The 18,864-nt window shown below is 38.9% G+C and overlaps 1 protein-coding gene across 3 annotated transcripts in view; it reads right to left on the reverse strand.

Moving 5' to 3' along the window:
* Window positions 1-18,864, reverse strand: part of LRCH1 (leucine rich repeats and calponin homology domain containing 1) — a 189,915-nt gene that overhangs the window by 21,460 nt on the left and 149,591 nt on the right. For 2 of the 3 annotated variants that reach the window (XM_007466449.1, XM_007466450.1), the window contains exons 14-16: window positions 14,897-14,950; window positions 14,089-14,161; window positions 3,416-3,525 (exon numbers count right to left, since the gene is read on the reverse strand). In XM_007466449.1, the coding sequence (XP_007466511.1) occupies window positions 3,416-3,525; window positions 14,089-14,161; window positions 14,897-14,950 (237 nt within the window). Of the gene's footprint in view, window positions 1-3,415; window positions 3,526-10,894; window positions 11,000-14,088; window positions 14,162-14,896; window positions 14,951-18,864 lie in introns of all 3 variants that reach the window. The other variant, XM_007466448.1, reaches the window with a different exon arrangement.

Genomic DNA, 18,864 nt, shown 5'->3' on the forward strand with positions numbered 1-18,864 from the left:
CTCTTTGGCCCTACTCCCCTTCTCCTCTCCTTCCAGGACTCCCATGACATGAATGTGTATCATCTGTTACACGCCCACAGGTCCCTGGGGCTCTCTGCTCATTTATTTTCAGTCTGTCTTCTCTCTGCTACTCAGATTAGGTAATCCCTATTGTTCTTTCTTCCAGTTCGCTGATTCTTTCCTCTGTTACCTCCATTCTGCTGTTGAGCCCACCCCCTGGGCTGCTTCTTTTGGATAATGTATTCTGCAGTTCTAAATTTCCACTGGTCCTTCTTTATGTCTTCTATTTCTCTGCTAAGATTTTTTTTTTTTTTTTGCGGTACGCGGGCCTCTCACTGTTGTGGCCTCTCCCGTTGCAGAGCACAGGCTCCGGACGCGCAGGGTCAGAGGCCATGGCTCACGAGCCCAGGCGCTCCGCAGCATGTGGGATCTTCCCGGACCGGGCACGAACCCACGTCCCCTGCATCGGCAGGCGGACTCTCAACCACTGCGTCGCCAGGGAAGCCCCTGCTAAGATTTTTTATTCCTTTGCAGAGGCATTCTATGTTTTTCTTTGTTTCACCTGTGTTCCTAATTGCTTGTGGAAGCATTTCTATCACGAACAGTATAAAATCTTTGTCAGATGATAACATCTCTGCCACAATAGTGTTGTCACCTGTTGATTATCTTTTCACATTCGTTCTGGTTCTTGGTAGAATGAGTGATTTTTTTTGGTTGAAACCTGGACATTTCTGGTATTATGAGACTCTGGAGCCTATTTAAACTTTCTGTTTTCGCTGGCTTTTTTGGACACTGCTCTGGCAGGGAAAGGGAGGCTACCACCTTGTTACTGCTGTGTAAATGCAGATTCCCACTTGCTGTCAGTGACTGGTGTGGGTGTGGAAATCCAGGCTCCCCATGTGGGCTCCACTGATACCATGGGAGGGGACGGGATCATTCTTAGCTCATGGGAATGAAATTCCTGGCTCCCAGCTTGGCCTTCTCTGATACCATCCCAGCAGAGGTTAAAGTCTAGCTGCCTACGCCATCTTTGCAGGCGTGGGTAGGGATGGGACCATGGGTTTTCTGTAGTGTTTAGCTGGAGTAGAGCCTTTAATGTCTAAAAATTTTCTATCTCACTAGGCTGCCCCTTTTCTGGTCCTTTGACTAAAGTAAGCAAAGCTTTCATTGGGACTTTGTTTTCTTAATTTGTGCCCATTAGCATTTCAGATTTCTAACCACTTCACCTTCAAGTCTGAGCAAAAGACAAAGCAAACAAGAAATCCCACTGGACTCACCACCACTGTCATTCCTAGTCCCAAGGTGCCCAGCTGGTCTGAATTATTCTCTCCACTTTTCAGAGTGATCCTACGCTTATTTTATATATAATCACCAGGGGGTTTAGTTGTACTTAGTGGGATGAATGGGGAAAAGTACATCAACTCCTTCTCCTCAGAAGCAGAAGTCGATAGATCAGTTTTGAAAACTTCAAATACAAATTTCTGCTTTACAGCAGAAGCTCCTTGTAAATGGATAACAGCATAAGAAAGGATGACTTTATTGGGAGATCTGCAATAAGTGAAGCCCTTGAAAATCAGTGCATGTAACGGTGTTGCATAATTCTCTTTCAGAACTGTCTTGTACAGACACCTCATTTTTTTCCAAGCATGCTTTCAGTCTCTAGTTTTACATCACTAAATTCAAACATAAGCTATCAACATGACCCAGACTTTAAGAGAAAATTATATCACCCTTTGAGAGGCATAGCTCAACTTCTGATCTTATTTTTACATATCTCTGAAAGTTCACCTCCCAAGTTTACGGCACATCCAAATATTCTAGGCAAATGACAGAGGACTGACTTGCCCTATGTGACTGTTGAGTCAACCACAGTGGCTTAAAGTGGTGGTAAGAGGTTTCTGGGTCTTTTTTCTTTCCTCCTGACTACGTGCTAAACCGTACATAAAGCTATCATCTGCAACAACAAAGATTCTGACCTACCTTAGTTCAGCTTTATTTTTTATTTTTTTGGCGGTGCACGGGCCTCTCACCGTTGTGGCCTCTCCCGTTGCGGAGCACAGGCTCCGGACGCACAGGCTCAGCGGCCATGGCTCACGGGCCCAGCCGCTCCGCGGCATGTGGGATCTTCCCGGCGGGGCACGAACCCGTGTCCCCTGCATCGGCAGGCGGACTCGCAACCACTGAGCCACCAGGGAAGCCCAGCTTTAATTTTAATTATAGGATTCACTGCTCATTTGTAGAACTCATTGCTCTCTGAAATTGTGTATTTATTTGTTTCCTTCTTACTTACTCTGTCTTCTCAATAGACTGCAGGCTTCATGGGAGCGGGGACCTTTTTGTTCTTTTCTCTGTCTATCACCTAGACTATACAGCCTGGCACAGAGAGCAGTCAATAATCATTTGCTAGTGAATGGAGAAGACGTAGTATAAAATCTACCTTCTCAAGAAGCTTCTTACATTCGTCTAGTTCATGGCTATGGCACTTCTCTTTAAATATAAAGAACTTACGTAGTAATTCATGATGTACTGCCTTTAATAACTAATACCAGTGTGTTCTTTGGTGACTGACCCTTGTCCTGCTGTTTGATCTTCCACATATTTACATACGATCCTCCTAACTAGACACAAAGACCAGGAGTGTAGAAAAATACATACACAGTTCCCACTAGGAGCTGTGCTGGGGATAGAAACACAACAAGGAGTAAGACAGCCATGGTCTCTGCCATCACCAAGCTTGAAATCTTCCCTGCCACCCAGCACAAGACTTCACCCTTGGTAGGAACTCAAACGGTTTGCCTATTATGACATTCGAAAATTCTGTCCGGTTTGGGATAGGTAGTAAGGATAACTATAAATATCTTTAAATCCATGGCATATTATTAAGTAAATTAATAACAGTGCATTTTTTAAAGCTTACCAGAGCTGAAATAATACTAGCTTTTATACACAGGTATTAAGTATTTCTACTTACATTATCTCATACATTTCTCATAAAATCCCATGAAGGTAGATATCTGGGAACTATTGTTTTTAATACATGAAAAGACTCAAACTCAGGGATGTTAAGTGACTTGTCCAATATCAAACAGTGAGCCGGCTAGATTTGAAACTAGATATTCGGTCTGCAGTGCTTCAAAGTCTACTTTTTTATTTAAAGATTTTTTTGATGTGGACCATTTTTAAAGTCTTTATTAAATTTGTTACAATATTCCTTCTGTTTTGTGTTTTGTTTTTTTGGCCATGAGGCATGTGGGATCTTAGCTCCCCAACCAGGGATCGAACCCACACCCCTTGTACTGGAAGGTGAAGTCTTAACCACTTAACCAGGGAAGTCCCCAATGTCTACTTTTTAAAACTACAGAATGCTGCTTCAATTCTGGAAATAATTATTCAGTTATACAATGTTTCCCGGTACCTCTCGGAGCTGTTCCACCAGTTCTTTTTCTTCTCTCATCTGCTCCATTTTCCGCCGAATTGTAAACTGTGGGTCTATAGATTCCAAATTTCTCTGTGGTCTAAGAAACACTGTAACAGAAAGGGAAAAAAGCCTTTATGGAGCGCCTAGTACAGGATGCCATATAAGGCTGATCATATTTAAATCAAATAGTTTTTTTATCCCAAATAACTCATTCACCACTCACAAAACAATAAATTCTGACTTCACATGAAAAGCTTGATTTGAATATGCTAGAGAAGATTATGTATTCAATTATTCTGGGTTGTATGGACAAACCATCAGTTGAATCCAGGAAAGGGATTGGTCATCCTTGGCACCATTCCAGACCCCTTCTCTCTTTTTTCCACTGCTTTTATTCCAAGTTTTCATCTACACTCCAGGTTTCACAATCCTTTCATTAAACTTGGATACTTTGTTTCAGCTAATAAGAGAGAATTGCTTTACAGGTTACAAACAAGCACAGGTTAAGGATTCTATTGGCTGAGGTTTTTCATCAGCCTGGGTTAGGAACTAAGTGATGATACACACTATCCACTCAGATAGGTATCTGAGTGTGGAGGGAAAAATTCTGCCTTCTATCATGTCACTGACAGCACATCCCAAAAGTCAGCTCTTCAGAGATGACCACAGACTCCTTTTAGAAAAGTTGGCAAGATGGGAGACAGTTTTAAGAGATCATCTCTGGCTGCAGGTCCTTAAACTTACAACCTCCAGAAATGGCGACTAACAGTGGCAACTCTGGAAGGAGTTAAGGCTCTGGCTGCAGAGAAAATGAATGCTCTCAACCTTTGAAGGATGACATCTTTTAAAGACTAAAAGAGAAGGTACAAAATATGCTATGTAGGGGCAGAGTGATTATGGCAATTTTTATTAGGATACAAAGCCCAGGGCGAATTTAAACTTGAATCTTTTTCTTCCTTGAGATTCTTATCTTATTAAGACTGTCAACTTTCCATGCACACCAGAGGGGACAAAGAACGGTTAAGAGCTGTAGCGTGTCCCAGAGATTTTCAGATTGGGGGCGGGGGGGACAAATGAGGGGGGCGCTTCAGAAAATTTGGGGCAGAGAACTCCAATTTTAAAAATCAATACCACGTAGAAGGCTGCACTGACATACTGCAATTCTAGGAGTTTCAATTACCGTATCTTCAATAATGTAGAATAAGAAGATTATGTAACGTTTATTCTATTCTGCCAAGCATTTGCTATGAACCACTTTAAAAGCATTTCAATTTATTTGTTTTTTAATGAAATATGGTTTACAAATATACTTTGAATAAAAACAACTGGAGTCCACCATATAATCAATTATCCGATATTCACCCAACTATGTCATTTTAACCTCAATTTGTATCTTTGAACCAAAACACTTTAATAAGTGTCTTGCACTATGCTTCTCACGTCTCAGTATTTTCTTTCTAAATCAGTTCTCGGATATCTGAATCAGCCCTCTGCTGCTCTACAGAGGACCAGAAAGTTGATACATCTTAAGAAATCCGTGACTTACAGAAGTTAATGGAGCAAGGGAATGATCTATTGTATATGTTAACACCTTCTGGAACCTCAGAGAGAAGTCAGCCTGGGGCCTGGGCTTCTGCCTCAAGCCACCTAAGGAAGAGCCAAAGTCTTGTCACCAAGACCTACAAAAACCAAACCCCACAGGAAGCGAGACCAATTGTTTCAAAAATAAAGGCAAAGCAGGCAAAGGAAGTAGGGTGGACCAACCAGCAGGGAGAGATGAGAAGTTCACAGAGCAAAGGGAAATGAGGAAGAATTTGACAAAATCAGAAGCACGGAAGAAACTGGAAATGCATTAAATTTGCCTTTGCACCATATTGAGACCAACCAAAAAAATCTACCCATTTAAACATAGTGACCAGAAGAGATATATATTAAAATGTAAAGTCTAGAAATAATCCACACCACCAAAGAAAAAGTCAACCGAATTTACCAAAAAAGTCAAGGAATGTGGACTTAGCTGAGTAATACACACACTGGCCAGCAAGGGGAGCCCCAGAACCGTTTAAACAAATCTAATGTTTTCTTTGGAGGTTTTATTTTCCTTTCCCTTTTTTTCTGGGGGAAATCTTATCTAATACGACATGTTTAATATTTTCAGTATGTTTTTACTGGCAGATTTCATTCTGAATACGAAGCTATCAGGAAGTTAAGTTAACCGTGAGCTTTTGGCTAACAGCACACTCTTCAAGTATCTATACCCTGTTAGAGCCCTGTGTAATATACCAAGATAATTCAATGGTATCTGGGTTTTAATTTCCTGGCATTGCTTTTCATCTTAAATTCCCATACGTCTCAAAAAATACAAAATGCATGCTTGGGTATTTGCTTTATGAATGTAAGCGGTCAAAAAGTGTTAAAACATATGTGAGCCATTATTTTTAAGATGAATACTTCAAATGTACATAAAATTACTGGAAACCTGACTGTAATACTACTAGTTTTCTAAATAGATTAATTATTGTAGAATATATTCGAATTTAAAATGAACTATTTAATAATAAATCTACAGAGCACATAAGTTTAAGACAGAATAATTTTAATAGGACCATTATGGTAGCTCTGATTATTTTATCCACAGTTATTTTTTTTTTCTTTCAAGTCATATTTAAATAATAAATGCAGTGACCAGCCTGGTCAAAACTTCAGGAAACTGATCTATGGAGGAATTATTCTGGTCTTCCTTAATTTCATATCACTTCATTTCAAGAACTCCCCTACTTAATTCAGGGGAATAAAAGTTTAGCTTGTGGCTGCAAGACAATATTAAGAGCCGCCCTGTTAGTAACTGTCTTTCACATCAAATGTCACACTGATTGTGTAAATAAGAAGAAAAACAGAGGGGCAAGGGAGCAGAGTGAGGGTGTGTGTCAGTGTGTGTGTATACACACACATATGCATGCACAGGGGGTAGGAAGAGACAAGGAAATGGGTGATTTAAGATGCAGGAGAAAATGAGTCCTGCTTAGCTGTTTAATTACTGTATATCAAATACTGATAACATTCAAAGAATGAAAAGGACGATTTGTTAATATTTGCAATTTCTTTAGCTGAAGAGACAAATTTCTAAGCAAAGACTCTGCAGGGAATGGTGAATATGCTTGTGCAGAATATCAAATGCATCCTTGCAGGTACACGTCCAAGTCCACTGACTTTTCCGTAATCTCTACCTCCTCCTTCACCCTCCCCCTCACCTTCATCCCTGACCTGGGAGTGGTCTGTCAGCTGTGAATGTACAACATGCTTTATCTGTGTCTCTCATGGCACGCTTCACTTTCTGTCTTACAGGAAAGATCTGCTATTCTCCATGAGGACTCTGTAAGAGTTTATGTTTGTTTCCAATTTAAACCTCTACCCCTGCCCCACAAAGCAGTTTGTCAGATGAATAAACAAACAAGTGTTTCAAAAACTCCCTCATTCAAAGATCACTTTATATGGAGAATACCTTGTCAGAGATTACCCTACCCTGATAATCAGTCATCTCAATTATTTTTAACATGAAAAATCTCCTAAAACTTAGTCTCCGGGTCTGAATGCATTAGAGACTGAAATAAATGTTCCACGAAGGCAGAGATCTAGTCTGTTTTTTTCAGATCTGTATCCACAGTTAACGAGCATCATGCCCTACACATAGGAGGCACTCAGTAAATATTTAAGGATGTGCACAGGAAACGTTTTCTAAATGTTGTAAAAGTATCTTTCAGTTAAGCAAAGAAAGCTCGCTCCTCTAAATATTGCCTGAAATGTTACTTATTTAATTATTAAGTGAAAGGAACTTTGCAAAGAAATTATCAGTCTATATTATTAACCTTTGTTATCTAAATTTAACTCTAGATTTCTTCTCTGTGGACACATGTGGTTTTGGAATTTGGCTCTCAGCTTCTCCTTTGAAATTAAAAACCTGGACTGGGTGTGATGTTGAAGACATACAAATTCAAGGGCAGCAATACGGTGGCTTTGAAAAAGTATCATGAGCTGTAGATCCAGGTTAATGTGAGTCAGAAATCTAATTAGTGCATTCATTTATTCCCTCTGGTGCCCAAAAATGAATTATGTAAATCCTCTGCCCTCAAAATTCTCAGATTTGCTTTCTATGATCTTGGGCAGTTTATTCAACCCAGTGGTTTTCACCTACTTAAACATAACATAAAATCAGTAAAATAATAAGAATAATAATCAGTGCGAGTGCGAAGACTCCATGCTACTCCGAATAAATCAGCACAGGCAGTGTTGGGTATAGGCAGCTATTGTTTATAAAATGCCCAGGTGATTCTAATATGAAGACAGGTTGAGAACCACTGAAACGCCTCTCATCTCACAGCTTCAGTTTCATCATTTTTGTAATGGGGAAAATAATACCTAGAAGTGCAAGATTATGGTAAAACAATTCCAGAAAATGTCTGTAAACTGGCCCAAGATAAATATGTCCATTCATTCACTTTCCAGTGATAGTTTAAAGATCAATTTTAAGTATAAATTAGCACCCACCAATTCACTGCAAATGAAAAAGGGAAAATAATTCAAAGGAAGATAGGAATGATTTTAATTTCAAAGTGAAGGAAAAGGAAAGAAAGATGCAGAGTAGTAAGAGGGCACAAGAAAAGGAGCAGAAGAGAAGTTACCAAGTTAAGAACAGCTTGCAGTGAAGCTGCCCCATCCAGCTCCAGGGGTGGAAAGACATACAGACACACATCCACATCCTTCCCCATCCATTTTAGGAGGTAGAACTTTGGGGATTGTGGGAATTCAAACTCCCAAGGACCTTCTAGCCAGTTTGCCTTTTTTTATTTCTTTGAAGAATGAGTTTTAGGGAAAACAGGGAATTTGAAATGAGATATATTTGAAGCAAAATATTAGAAAGCTATGTTTATTATTTTAAGTGTATTTTTAAAATAAAATTTAAATTTTACTTAAATATTGGAATTTAAATAAAAGGGTAATTTTAACATAAAGACAGTGAACAAGGTATAAAAATGCCAACTTTACCGAAATTAATTAATAAAAATACAAATGAAAGGCAAGCTACATTATGCTGGGTTGAGTTGGTAATATGATGCCATTTATTTACACAGGGTGAGATAGCGCAGATATTGGATAATGGAGAAAATATGAGGAAACAAAACTGCTGGGGTAATCAGCTTTGAAATGCCATGAGAGGCCACTGAATAGGATCTACTGTTTCAGAGGAACCAGTAAGAACAACATAAAAGTAGGCTGTATTCCTCTTCCAACCTTAGCACATATACTTGGGGATACATATAGTGCTTCATTAATTTAAAAAATATACTGGAAAAGGTATTCAAATCAGAAGGCAATATTTAGCACAAAAAGAATGAAGATTCTATTTGAAAGGTCAGATCTGGGAACCTACACAAATATTTGCAAAGATTTCTGTTGCCAGAAAATTAATAGATAATTAATAGAAAATCATCTCTTGCCCAGGGCATATTGTAGACAAATTGCAAATAGGGGGAAATAACAACTATCCAATATCTGACATGATTAACCCAGGTAGATGAATACTGAAAACAATCCTTTTATTATTTGTGTATGTGTGTGTGGGGGGGGGGCGGCGTGGTACAGCATAATAGCTACACATGAATCCCTGGAATTTTCACTCAAACAAAAACTACCAGAGAAGTATTGCCAGGTTATTTTATTTTCAGAAAGATTTTCACAATGATTATTTTTCTATGGAAATCTTAGGACTTTCAATAAAAAGAAGGCCGTCTGGCTTAGTAGCTTGCACAAAGAGCCCTCAATAAACAGCTGTAGATGAAGGTAGATATGGTGGAGAGGAGATGATCGGAGAGTTGGAAGCCCTGGGTGTGACCCCACCTCTCCCTCTAACTAACAGCGTGACCCAGCGTGACCCACCTTTCTCGTTTTGGTTGGTTCATCTATAAAGATAGAAATCTTACTGCTACGTAAGATGTCTAGATCTTACCCCAGCTTAAAAAAAAAAGTCTTTGGTTTCAGATATCACTCCTAAGGAAATAGCAAATCACACATAAATCTTTCATTCTAGGCTCATTTCCTTTAAACAACATCAGATCCATAAACAGCCATGCTTTCTGGAAAACAAAAATGTCTCTCTCCCCCTTTTATTTTTAAGTAAAGGAACAGGTTTATCAAGAAAGTTTTCATTTAGCCTTCCTCAACTTCCAGAATTTAAAATGGGATGATATAAGAAGGGACTTTGGTTTCCCTGTTGTTGTTGTTTAATCACACTTGTTTTCAGTTAAAATTTTAGAAATCTACGAAATAATGAAATTCCTTTTGTAACTAACCTGCCAAGATATACATTATACTTGTATATAAGAAAGTCTGGAAAAGCATTTTTTGGTTGAATTTTGACCAGAAATCACAACAAATGTTTGAAATATGCGGTTTCTATTCATTACATATATAACATATTGATACTTAGATAAAAAAATAAGTATTATCAGAAAATGCATCTTCTTATTGTGCTTACATTGTGGTTTTACCCCACATATCACTTCTCTTCCCTATAAAGCATACTCTCTATTTCATTTCACGTTACTTTTATCTTCTGGTATCTTGGAGTAAAATGTTTAAAATCTGAAGTAACAGACCAGTATGGAGATTCAGATATCTGTGGTAAGTATATTTAAATAACTATATTTATTTTATTTTCATCTTTTAAGCTACTTCAGATATTTAGTGGCATGAAATCAAACGATATCCACATGAATCCTAGCTAGGTGTCTGCAATTTCTTATTTGCACATTTGGTTCTCAAGCCAAGTTACCATTCTTAAATATCATGTAGATGAAATTACACTCAAAAGGGCTAAAGGTATCAAAAGTCAAAATGTGCAAATAATTTGCAAAAAAAAAAAAAAAAAAAAAAAAAAAAAAAGCAAGTGATTTCTCTTCATTTTTAGGAATTTCTCACTTCTAACTATTTTCAGTGCAGTCCTCTTGGATCAGCCACAGCATGTCTTGATTACTTTAAAAATTTCATATGGTAAATAAGCATAGATGATAAAGGATGAAACTCTGAAAGCATTTAGTTCAGGAGCAGCAGATTATCCAAATGTACAAACCCCCAATTTTTATAAACAAGCAAACACACCAAAAAAAAAAAAAAAAAAAAAAAAAAAAAAAAAAAAAAAAAAAAAAAAAAAAAAAACCCAAGCAGAAAGGATAGAGAAGAAATTATTGTACAGTCCTTCCAAAATTCAGAATATTCAAGAGAATTAAATGTAGTTTGATAAACTGCCAGAGAACAATCCACATGCACTTTTCTGGACTTTCCAGGTTTACTATTATCTCTTATATCAGGCATGCAGGAGAATATACACTCTATCTTCAGCTGCACAGAAATGAATGTTCAGTATATTCATTCATTGGCTTATTAATGAGCACATCGAAGAATAGGTACAAAGCCACCTACCATTGTCACTGTCTCCTTCAGATGGAACACTGTAGCTAGAGTTGTCCCATGTTTGTGCCTGTGTAAGTTTGTTGAAGGAGATAGGAGGAAGAGTGAGGGCTGGGTCTGCAGGAGAGCGAGAGAGCCAGTCCGCGTACGGTTGCACAAGGACCAGGAAAAACCAAAGGGGCAGCAGCATTTCACAAATGGCATAAGGATTGTATGGAAATGAAGCGAATTTCATATTATGGAATTTAATTTCAAATGTACAATATAGGAGAAGAATGAAAGATGGCGCATGGAATAAAAAGAATGATAAAAAACTGAGTGTTAGTACTTATCAATCATATACTTGGCATGCAGTTAATACCGTTAATCGTTAACAGTTTGCAAGCCCACAGACTTAGAGTACTAATGAATCATGTCAGTGGAAAGAAGGAGTACCCATAGATTATGCAGATAAAAAGCAAAAGACCTACCAGATACCTTTTCCAAAGACCTAAATAACTAACAATCTTAGCAAATATGATTCACACAATATTTCTGTTTACATAGAAGCTTAATATGTATAAATATGTCTATTATTTGGAAATAAATCTATTATAGAATCAGTGTTTGCCACTGGTGGATTTTTTTCCCAAGGTAATGTAAAATTTCTCTTTAAAGACATCTGTAAGTCTGCTGGCATGCTTTATTGATAAGTGAATCTAGCCAACTCTGCTCAACCCTTGACACACAGGTATACCTCTCAATACTGTCTTAGATACTGATCAGTATAGAACCTATTTCAGACACTAGTAGAGTCTCTTTAACAACAAACCTAATTAACCGATAGATGTCAGTCAATTCAAAGCACTTCTAAATTGGTCATTTATGAAATAACATCTCTTTTTTTTTTTTGTACTAACTATCCATATAGTAATTTTTGATGTTTAGGAAATATCTTTACAATTTTTATTCAACCATAAGGCAGGGCCAGTAAAATACAGGGACATGATTCTAGTAATGCATATTTGGATATACACAATTGTCTTTCTTGGGAGGAAAACACAGAAAAAAAATTTCTTTTGAAGAAAACTATTAGTCTACTTTAAGAATCTAAGTTTCTATTCCCACTTGCTAATTTGAGCAGTCTGTTTTTATTTTTAACACAGAAATCACATGAATTCATATACTTAACTTTAAAATAAAAATTAAATCACTTTTTAAAGTTCCAAAGCTACTCAATCAAAAATAATTTCTTTTTTAGTCATGTGATCTTCAATTAAGATTAGTATGTATATTATTTTCTAGAAAATGTGAAAAATACATACTGTAATATTTTAAAGTCACTAAATAAAAATTTTAAAATTCCCAATACATGATGCTAGTTTCATAACGTTCCAACATGCCACTTGATGTTCCTGAAGAAAAATCAGCATTACTTACGACAACCAAACTCCACAAAGCTTTCAACAACTGGCACAATTTCCACACTGGTTAGTCAGCATTATAGAAAGGTTGGAAGCTAGGAAAGGAAATTATCTTTGTTTCCAGCTATTCAAAATAAATACTTCATTTATTTTTCACCACCACAAAGAGTCTGAAATGGTTCAACAGTGTGGGTATGAGGTTGATAAGTTGAGTTTGGACCCCATAAAAAGAACTGAAAAAGTCACGGAGACAATTTTGCAACTAAATTGCAAAGACGCACATTCAAAAGAATATTATTCTTCGGAGATTCATTCAACTTTTGATTTGCTCAATTATAAGATTTTTTTTTTTTTTTTTTGCGGTACACGGGCCTCTCACTGTCGTGGCCTCTCCCGTTGCGGAGCACAGGCTCCGGATGCGCAGGCTCAGCGGCCATGGCTCACGGGCCCAGCCGCTCTGCGGCATGTGGGATCTTCCTGGACCGGGGCACGAACCCGTGTCCCCTTCATCGGCAGGTGGACTCTCAATCACTGCGCCACCAGGGAAGCCCCTAAGATATTTTTAAATTGTGTAAAAGTGCCTGTAAGTCTGTAGCCCAACATGAAGTCCTCAGTGTATAGAGAACATTCCTGGCAGATCATCACTCAAGGCATGGAAGCCTCCATTCCTCCCAGCACAATCTGAGACCTTGGAAATGGAGGCCCAACCCAGATCTGGCTGCATACTCTCAGCTCCATGAATGGTGAGGCCAGCCATTTGAGTCCTATTTCATGCACAATTTGGTTCTCCATAAAACACCTCCTAACCCTTGCCACACCCAAGCATCTTCTCAAATGGCTTTGTCTTGCAGCCCATTCAAAATGCCAGGAAGCCATTATACCTGGCCACATGCTACCCATCAATCAACTTTCTCCAAAAACGAAAAAATATTCCTTTATAAAAGAACCATCGTCGTTTTTTTTCTATGGGTACCCTTTTTCAAAATATACACATGTATAACTTCAACTGTTGCCAAATGCTTTATTAAAAAACCCAGGAACATATGAGTTCTTTACTACCTTTTGCTTAAAGCGTCTGAGTCCTTTCTTAGCATTTACTGAAAAGCATTAGCAGTGAGTGTATGCAAAAGACTTAAGAATCAAAAATATTAAAACAAAGAAGCACCTAAAAGAAGGTAGATAGTGCTAGAACTTTAAGTACGTGGAGAAATCAGAAGAACCAAATTTTTCTATACATAGTCCTTCTTTTTAAAATCAGTAGTTGTTTTACACATTGCTATAATTTACATTTGTGAATATACTAAGTTAAAATAAAGTAGGTAATATAAGCAGAAATGCTCTTAAAAATGTCTCCTGACCACTCATGTGAATCTTGGAATGACCACCCTGTCACATGAGTAAATACACAGTCCTTACCAAGGCCCAGGGAGCAAATGAGGGGTGTCTCAGAAAAGAGTCACCAGCCTTAATTCAGCAAGGTACCAGGAACCACCTGGGCAAAGGGGTGGCTATTTTATCAACAGAATATTTCTCTCCCACTTACACGTCCCAACATCTTTTTCTCTTTGTTCTGATTCAAAAGAAGGTAAGATAATCTATTACTGATAACATGGCGTTAATAGGTGATTCACGACCACAAGGCTCGAAAATGTGGCCTCCCCACGCTGTAGTGGGGTTCTGATGCCAGGACTCAAACTCACCAGAGTTGACAAGGCTGCTCACACTATCATGTATGCATTTAAAAGGCTAAAGAGAAACTCCTGAGCTGTTCACATGTGCAAGAACACTAAGGTTTCAATTTACCTGATCGAGGCTTCAGGCCAAACAGAGCTGTGCTGGTGTTGGTAGGAGAGATGGCAGGGGAGTTCTCTCTCATCTGTGGTGTTAGAAGGAAAGGACATTTTTTTAAAGAACTGGAGCAGAACTATGCATGCTTCTCTATGATCAAGGATTATAATAAAACCACGACCTCCTTGCATTTGCTGCCGTGAGGAAGTCCTGACTAAAAAATGATAATTGATGCATCTTCACATTGCTCATGCTTTAAGTGGCAGAATCGACAGAATTTTGTTTTGGGGGAGATCCGTCCAATTGTTTACGTGCTGATTATAAAAACAGTTCATAGTTGTGTGATACTGGCAATCCCTTTCTGCTCCTGACTAGATGTGTGCATTCAGGTGCAGGCACTGACACACACAAGCACTCACTCACATCCACCTCACAGAGGGCACATCTGATAAAGAATTTCATAACACAGCGAGATGAGAAAACAGGTAACACTGAACAGATGTCTCAGCTATAGGGAAACCACACACTGAATCATTTATAGATAACGAGACATTCTAAATGTTGCCTACATGAGCTATTTTCACTTCATTTTCTATAAAAATGTTCCCACATTTGGTCTTCAAATTATGTCTTATAAAATGAGTCTTTAATTATGGATAGGGCCGGATCGGGCTATGAGAGCTAATGAGAGATTCCCTCAGAGATTCTGCAATACAATTAACTCATGAATCATCATGGTCTCAGATTATAGATTTCTGTACAAGATATTCCAGTTCAGTCTTCACAAAATACCTCAGCTTTCATTAATCTTCGGGAAACTTACCTCATTGGGAGAATACTCGCTCCCATTACTCTGTAATGTTAGATCATTTTGCACCTTAAGGAAGAAAAAAAATGCATGGTACGTTCCATCAGACTATAAAATTAGTGAGGCAAGAACTGAGTTTTTCTAACTTCCATCATATCCCTGGCACAAAGGGACACAATGAATAATATGCTGAATTAATTAATTAGTAGTTAAGTAGGCCATACTTACATTTTCTAAAAACATGCAACTATATTCACAGAAAAATACCACTAAAATATCACACAAACTAAGAAAAGGGATTTCCCAGAGCAAAGAGCTCAGCCCAAAGTACCTGTGAACTTCAGCTTTCCTTGCTAGGTTACCAAGCAACCTGCAGGTTCCCACCTGCTGGGAGCATAAGGGTTTTTATAAATGGTCCAAGGCAGTAGTTCCCAAATACACAGAATCTCATTGGGAGCTTTTTAATAAATATACATACCCGGACCTAGGAAAATCCTGCGCTGTCAATTCAACATCAGTTTGCTTTGTCAACCAATGGGGAACTCGATAGTTTATTTTACCCAGATCTGCCTTCTTTATAAGGTAATCAAGAACCCCACTGAGGGAATTCCCTAGCAGTCCAGTGGTTAGGACTCCACGATTTCACTACTGAAGGCCCAGGTTTGATCCCTGGTCGTGGAACTAAGATCCCATAAGCCGGGCGGCACAGCCAAAAAAAAAAAGCATTGATCCGAAAAACTTTGGTGATAGCTAATATAAACATCTTCATATATATCACCAAACTAGTATAAATTTAAGATGTCTGTTCCTATTCCTATTGTTGAGGAGTGCTATTAAAAAATATTCCCAACTGTGACAAATCCAAGGGAATAACATATTTTTAGAATAAACAGTCATTCATTTCCCTACTCAATTAAATGTCTGAATTGCTAACAAGTAACTTGCAGGTTTGATTTTCTCTGTAAGAAACTCATTCCTCTAATTTTCCCTGTTGTCCCCACAGCATCCTTCCCTATTGGATATTACTTATGTATGAGAGTATAATTTGCAATTCTTCCTGAATGGTTTCCATTGCTACCCAGACTTGATGTGGATAGTCATCTAAAGTGTGTTAAAAGTCAGATAATGTGATGTGCTGACAATTACAAACCATTTCATAATCTTGGCCTCACTCATCTAACTGGGCACCGGCCTATCCCTCAGTGTTTCTGTCCGGTTCATGCTCTGTGCTGATTCGACCATGGCCAAGCTGCCTTACTCAGCACAGCCTCCTGGGACCAATCCAAATCCTAGCTGCCCCCCAAATCTAGGTTTATTTCCCTTTCCTTAACCTCTTATCCTTTCCCCAGTCTCACAGAGCACCTAAAACACGCAGGATTATGGACTCTCTCATATTCTTCTCTGTTTCCTCAATGTCCAAGCCTTCTTTCCTCCACAATTCTTAAAATGCCTTAAATGTGAGGGCAACTTCATCTTCCTCCTATCCCAGTCTTCGACACCCCAAACAAGGCTGAATCCAGCACAGGGACTCAACAAACACTGGCTAACTGATTCAAGACTATGCTAAAGATACTGCTTTCTTCCTGAATGAGATGGAAGAGAGAATATAAAAATCACCAAACCAGGGCTTCCCTGGTGGCGCAGTGGTTGCGAGTCCGCCTGCCGATGCAGGGGACACGGGTTCGTGCCCCGGTCCGGGAAGATCCCACATGCCGTTGGAGCAGCTGGGCCCGTGAGCCATGGCCGCTGAGCCTGTGCGTCCGGAGCCTGTGCTCCGCAACAGGAGAGGCCACAGCAGTGAGAGGCCCGCGTATCGCAAAAAAATAAATAAATAAATAAAATAAAAATAACCAAACCATAAAGGAGGGTCCCACTTAAGTCCCACATAACCATCAGCACTGGCCCTGCTAATCTACCACTTTCTTTTCCTCCTCCTTGTGACTTCTTTTTTCCACCAGAGCCAGCAATTCCCCTCCCTTTTTAAAATCATGTAGACAGAGAATTGCCCAAAGAAGGAAGACAATGTGTAAGAATTCCTCACACTGAACGTGACTCCTCATTCAACCAAAAAGGGGAAAAAAAATATTAACATTGTAAATCAGACACGGAATGGAGGTCTTTTTTCCTAGAGGCTTGGTGTCTGCCTGATACTCCTGAAATCATGCACACAGGAGGGCATCTATTTTACTGGAATCAAAAGTGGGTCTGCAGCAGGATTCTAACACGGTCTCCAAGTACCTATTCACTGACTGATTGTTAATTGCAAGGGGAAAATAGAATACTTAGATGGTGGAGAAATCAGATTCTACCTCGATTGGGTAATCAAATTAATGTCACCAATGAAGCACAGATGTACACGACGTGCCTCCAAATGTGGTACCTGAGAAGGACACCACACCACCTGTGCAGCATCCCAAACAAGAATGCAGGGACTCAATCTAATCATGAAGAAATATGAGGGATTTTTGTCCCACAAAATAAGAGGCAGTTCATCTTACAAAAAGAGGAGCACTATATTCTTCAAAATTTTAAGGTCATAAAAAATCAAAGAAAAGTTATGGCAATGTTCCAGAATAAAGCAAACTATACAGTTACCTGACAATTATTGCCTCTAGACTGGATCCTACACTGAAGGGGAAAAAGTGCTATAAAAGACATCACTAGTTCAACCTAAATATTTGGAATATGGATAGCAGATTAGATGAAAATATTTTATCACTGTAAATTTATGAAGTTGATAACTGAAATGGGGTTATATAGGATAAAATCCCTTTCTTAGGAAAGGCACACTGACATGTTTAGAGAAAAGGACTATGATATACAAAACTTTTCCTCCAATTTCCAGAAAAAGAACTATGTGTGTAGAGGAAGAGAGAGATACTGCAAATGTGTTAAAATGTTAATCACAGGTAAATCTGGGTGCAAGGTTATAATTTTTTATAACCTTTTGTAGACTCTTGTAATTTTTTAATAAACCTTTTATAAATTTTAAATTATTTCCAAATAAAAAGCTAAAACTAAAAGTGAGTCTGTACAGAATCAAAAGCAGCATATGTCTCTAAAGAAGAGCCTGTGGAAATGGGCCCAGGGCAGCCTTCACATAAGATGCTTCCTGATGTCCCACTACTGGGTCATTCAGGGATGCCTCCACCTGGGGAAGAGGGAGTGCAATGATTCTAAGGACCACACTGATGACAGTCACAGCGCAGAGTAACAGTAACAGCTAAGTTAGGTGTCCTGGGTTACAAGATTGATCCCAATTTATAGAAAATAAAGGTGAAGTTAGAAAGGTAGCCCACAGGAGCTCATAGTTAGCAAGTCTTTGAGATAGGGCCAAAACTTAACATAATTCCAAGTCACTACACTCAACTATGAAGCCACGCTCTCTGGGAACATGGGTTTTTCGATTACAGTTCTTTTCCTGATTTAACACAGAGGCTTAGCTAGTTAAGAGTCTGAAAACTGCTTTACTATATGGTACGTGTCCAGACACCTCAGGGGACATAAATTGGTTGTACTGAAATTAGCCATCCTAAGCCTATTCAGTAAGAAGGGATAAAACAGGTCGTATGTAAACAATGTTTTACTCCCATGTCGCTGACTCAAGCCTATCTCTCTATGCCTGCTTCTTCGGGACCTTCCGGGCTCATCTCTAGTTAATTATGTCAAATCTGCTTTCTTTACAGACACTCAAATTTCACCCTCTGTAGCTGCCTGACCTACCTTTACTCTGTCCCCAAACCCCACCCCCCACCAGTTTCTCTTTGGTAGAGTCACTTAATCCTCCTAGGCATATCCCAAATCACTCATTCTTGTCTCTCAAATCTTTCCTGGTTTATATTCATCTGTGGCTGTAAAACTTGCATCAGATGGTCCTACCTCCAGGTTTTTTTTTTTTTTTTTGGGGGACGCCGGGCCGCTCACTGTTGCGGCCTCTCCCGTTGCGGAGCACAGCCTCCGGACGCGCAGGCTCAGCGGCCATG

This window comes from Lipotes vexillifer, unplaced genomic scaffold (genome assembly GCF_000442215.2).
Source record: "Lipotes vexillifer unplaced genomic scaffold, Lipotes_vexillifer_v1.1 scaffold384, whole genome shotgun sequence".
Lineage (NCBI taxonomy): Eukaryota > Metazoa > Chordata > Mammalia > Artiodactyla > Lipotidae > Lipotes > Lipotes vexillifer.